Below are 2,666 nucleotides of genomic sequence, written 5' to 3'. Positions count from 1 at the left end.
TAAATAAATAGATATATAGATAGATAGATAAATAAATTAATTAATTAATTAATAAATAAATAAATAAATAAATACAGCTTGTTGACGAAAAGTTTAGTACATCATACTCACTTTTCTTAAGCATGTCAAAATCAGAACTGCTCAACCCATCTGCCGACAATGACATGCGTTTACTCTGACACTGCCTGTGGGCGTCGGCCATCGAGCTCCTCTTCTTGTGGAACACGGCACAAAATTCTCCCAGCACGATAGATCCATCAGGACACCCGCTCTCGTGTGTTTCATTATGATCCCCATCGTCTTCTCCTTGCTGTCGGGCTCCTCCCTTTTCTCTGTCTTCACTGTCTTCCTTCTGTTCTTTGGGGGAGTTCGCTTGATTGACTCTACTTTTGGGTGGGGCTGAAGTTCGGGGGATTGTCTCCGCGGGTTCCTGTGGGGTTGCTGGGAAAGGAAAATAAACCTTTATGAAACTCTGTCCTGTTGAATGCACGACACTCTTTGCTGGTATCGTCTATGTCTCACTCAAGCATTCTCCTTCAGCAGCAGTTGCTATGACAAAAGCGTACGTAACAACAACAGCAGCCTTAGCTATTACTATCTCAACTTGTTTGATGAACTTGACCGCAGGCTCACGCTGAGACAGTAATAGCTAAGGCCACCCAGATGATGAGGATGCTCGGCACTGCCGCCCACTCAAAATGAGGATGGAGGAAAGATGAGCTACACAACGTCTACCTCCCCCATATACAACGTGTTTGTGGGTGGTTGGAGGGCGCCACTAGTAGGTCCTACTTCTTTACTTTCCCTTCTGTTGTTTCCGTCTGAGTGTCTTATTTTTTCCCAGCACTAAATTACCACTATTGTGTTGGTGTGCTTCTCTTTACTCAAACAAAAAAACACATTTTCTCAACTCCTCAAGCAACAGCTGGGAAGAATGTGGTTGAGCCAAACTCTGATAAAGGATCTGGAAGTGGCTCAAAACAGCTGTCTGCGACTGATCACCACCCAAGCGCAGTCCTCACCGATCGAGGCACTTGGTGCTGAAAGGGGGATCCCCAGCATAGAGTCTACCATCAATGCTAACTGCCACCGACCAAGGGAGAAGGCTCTGCAAATGAACAACGACCACCCCCGACGAATTGCGGCAGTGGAACAAGTGCACAGACGCTTAAAGGGGGGGGGGGGGCAGAGATTTCCCAAAAAGAACCGAGGACGCCCGCAGAAGGAACTCATATCTGTTCAATTGCAAGAGGAGGCCCGTTAATATTTCGAAACAAGGCTGTGGCTGTGCGAACGGGGAATCAACCCCGTCATCGTTTTTTTCCCACCTGTACGGCATAAGCGGAAAGGGTGACTCCAGCACGGAGATAGATAGATATATAGATAGATAGATAGATAAGATATAGATAGATAGAGATAATATATAAATATATATTTAGATGTAGATTATCATTATGTGTACTGTCCATAATAATAATAATAATAATAATAATAATAATAATAGTAATAATAATAGTAATACAAATAATGATAATATACAGCATTTGTATAGCGCAAATCCCCCCTCCCCCAAACAGCAAGCTCTATGCGCTTCACAATCTAAACTATTATCCCAGCAGCAGACCTGAATACAGCGCAAGCGGCCATTTATAGGCGCTAAAACACTGACATACTGACGAGATCTGTCTCTGTCTGTAGTCGGGTACCCAGTCCCAACTGGGTGAATTGAGGAAGATTCGTGCGAAGTGCCTTACCCAGGGACACAACCTCACGATTACAAGTCGTGTAGCCTAACCTTATATCTATCTATCTATCTATCTATCTATCTATCTATCTATCTATCTATCTATCTATCTATCTATCTATCTATCTATCGATCGATCGATCTATCTATCGATCTATCTATTTTATTATATTATATATATATAGAGAGAGAATTATATATTATTACACACACACACACACACACACACACACACACACACACACACACACACACACACACACACACACACACACACTATATATATATATATATATATATATATCTATATATCTATCTCTCTCTCTCTCTCTCTCTCTCTCTATATATATATATATATATATATATATATATATATATATATATATATATATATATGTATATATATATGTTTTGGTGTGTCTGTGTATTTGTGTGTGTGTGTGTGTGTGTGTGTGTGTGTTTGTGTGTGTGTGTGTGTGTGTGTGTGTGTGTGTCCATTTGTGTGTTTGTGTGTGGCATTGCGGTGAAATCAAGCGCTGGTCAAAATAGTGAAATCGAAGAAACCGACATTTTTTCCGACTGTTAGTCAATTTTTATCGAATTTTCTGATTTGGGCGGAGTAATTTTATACCCATCTATCACACATTCCTGTTATATACTATATTTACTATAAAAACGTTTATTAAGTCACGCAAAAAGTATACAATTTTGGCGGCCATTTTCTTTCTTATTTTATATCTGATACCGGACGACTCCCACCTCCTTCAATCCCAAAAGTCTCGACTTCAGTCAAGTAAGATTGTTTTTGTTTTTTTCATCAAAGCAGAACCAACAAACAAGCTTTAAGATATTATAATATCAATAACTCAACATGCCCAAAACTTGACCATTGTTTGTGTGTGTGTGTATGTGTGTGTGTGTG

The 2,666-nt window shown here is 40.3% G+C and overlaps 1 protein-coding gene across 1 annotated transcript in view; it reads right to left on the bottom strand.

The window, feature by feature from the left end:
• Positions 1-2,666, bottom strand: part of LOC101849838 — a gene marked incomplete in the record, with an annotated part of 91,517 nt that overhangs the window by 74,818 nt on the left and 14,033 nt on the right. Inside the window, 1 exon segment of the mRNA XM_005096693.3 lies at positions 112-441. Within this exon segment, the coding sequence (XP_005096750.2) occupies positions 112-441 (330 nt within the window).

This window comes from Aplysia californica, unplaced genomic scaffold (assembly GCF_000002075.1).
Source record: "Aplysia californica isolate F4 #8 unplaced genomic scaffold, AplCal3.0 scaffold00135, whole genome shotgun sequence".
NCBI lineage: Eukaryota > Metazoa > Mollusca > Gastropoda > Aplysiida > Aplysiidae > Aplysia > Aplysia californica.
Note: the sequence above shows the minus strand (reverse complement) of the source record. Positions and strands in the feature narration are given on the sequence as shown.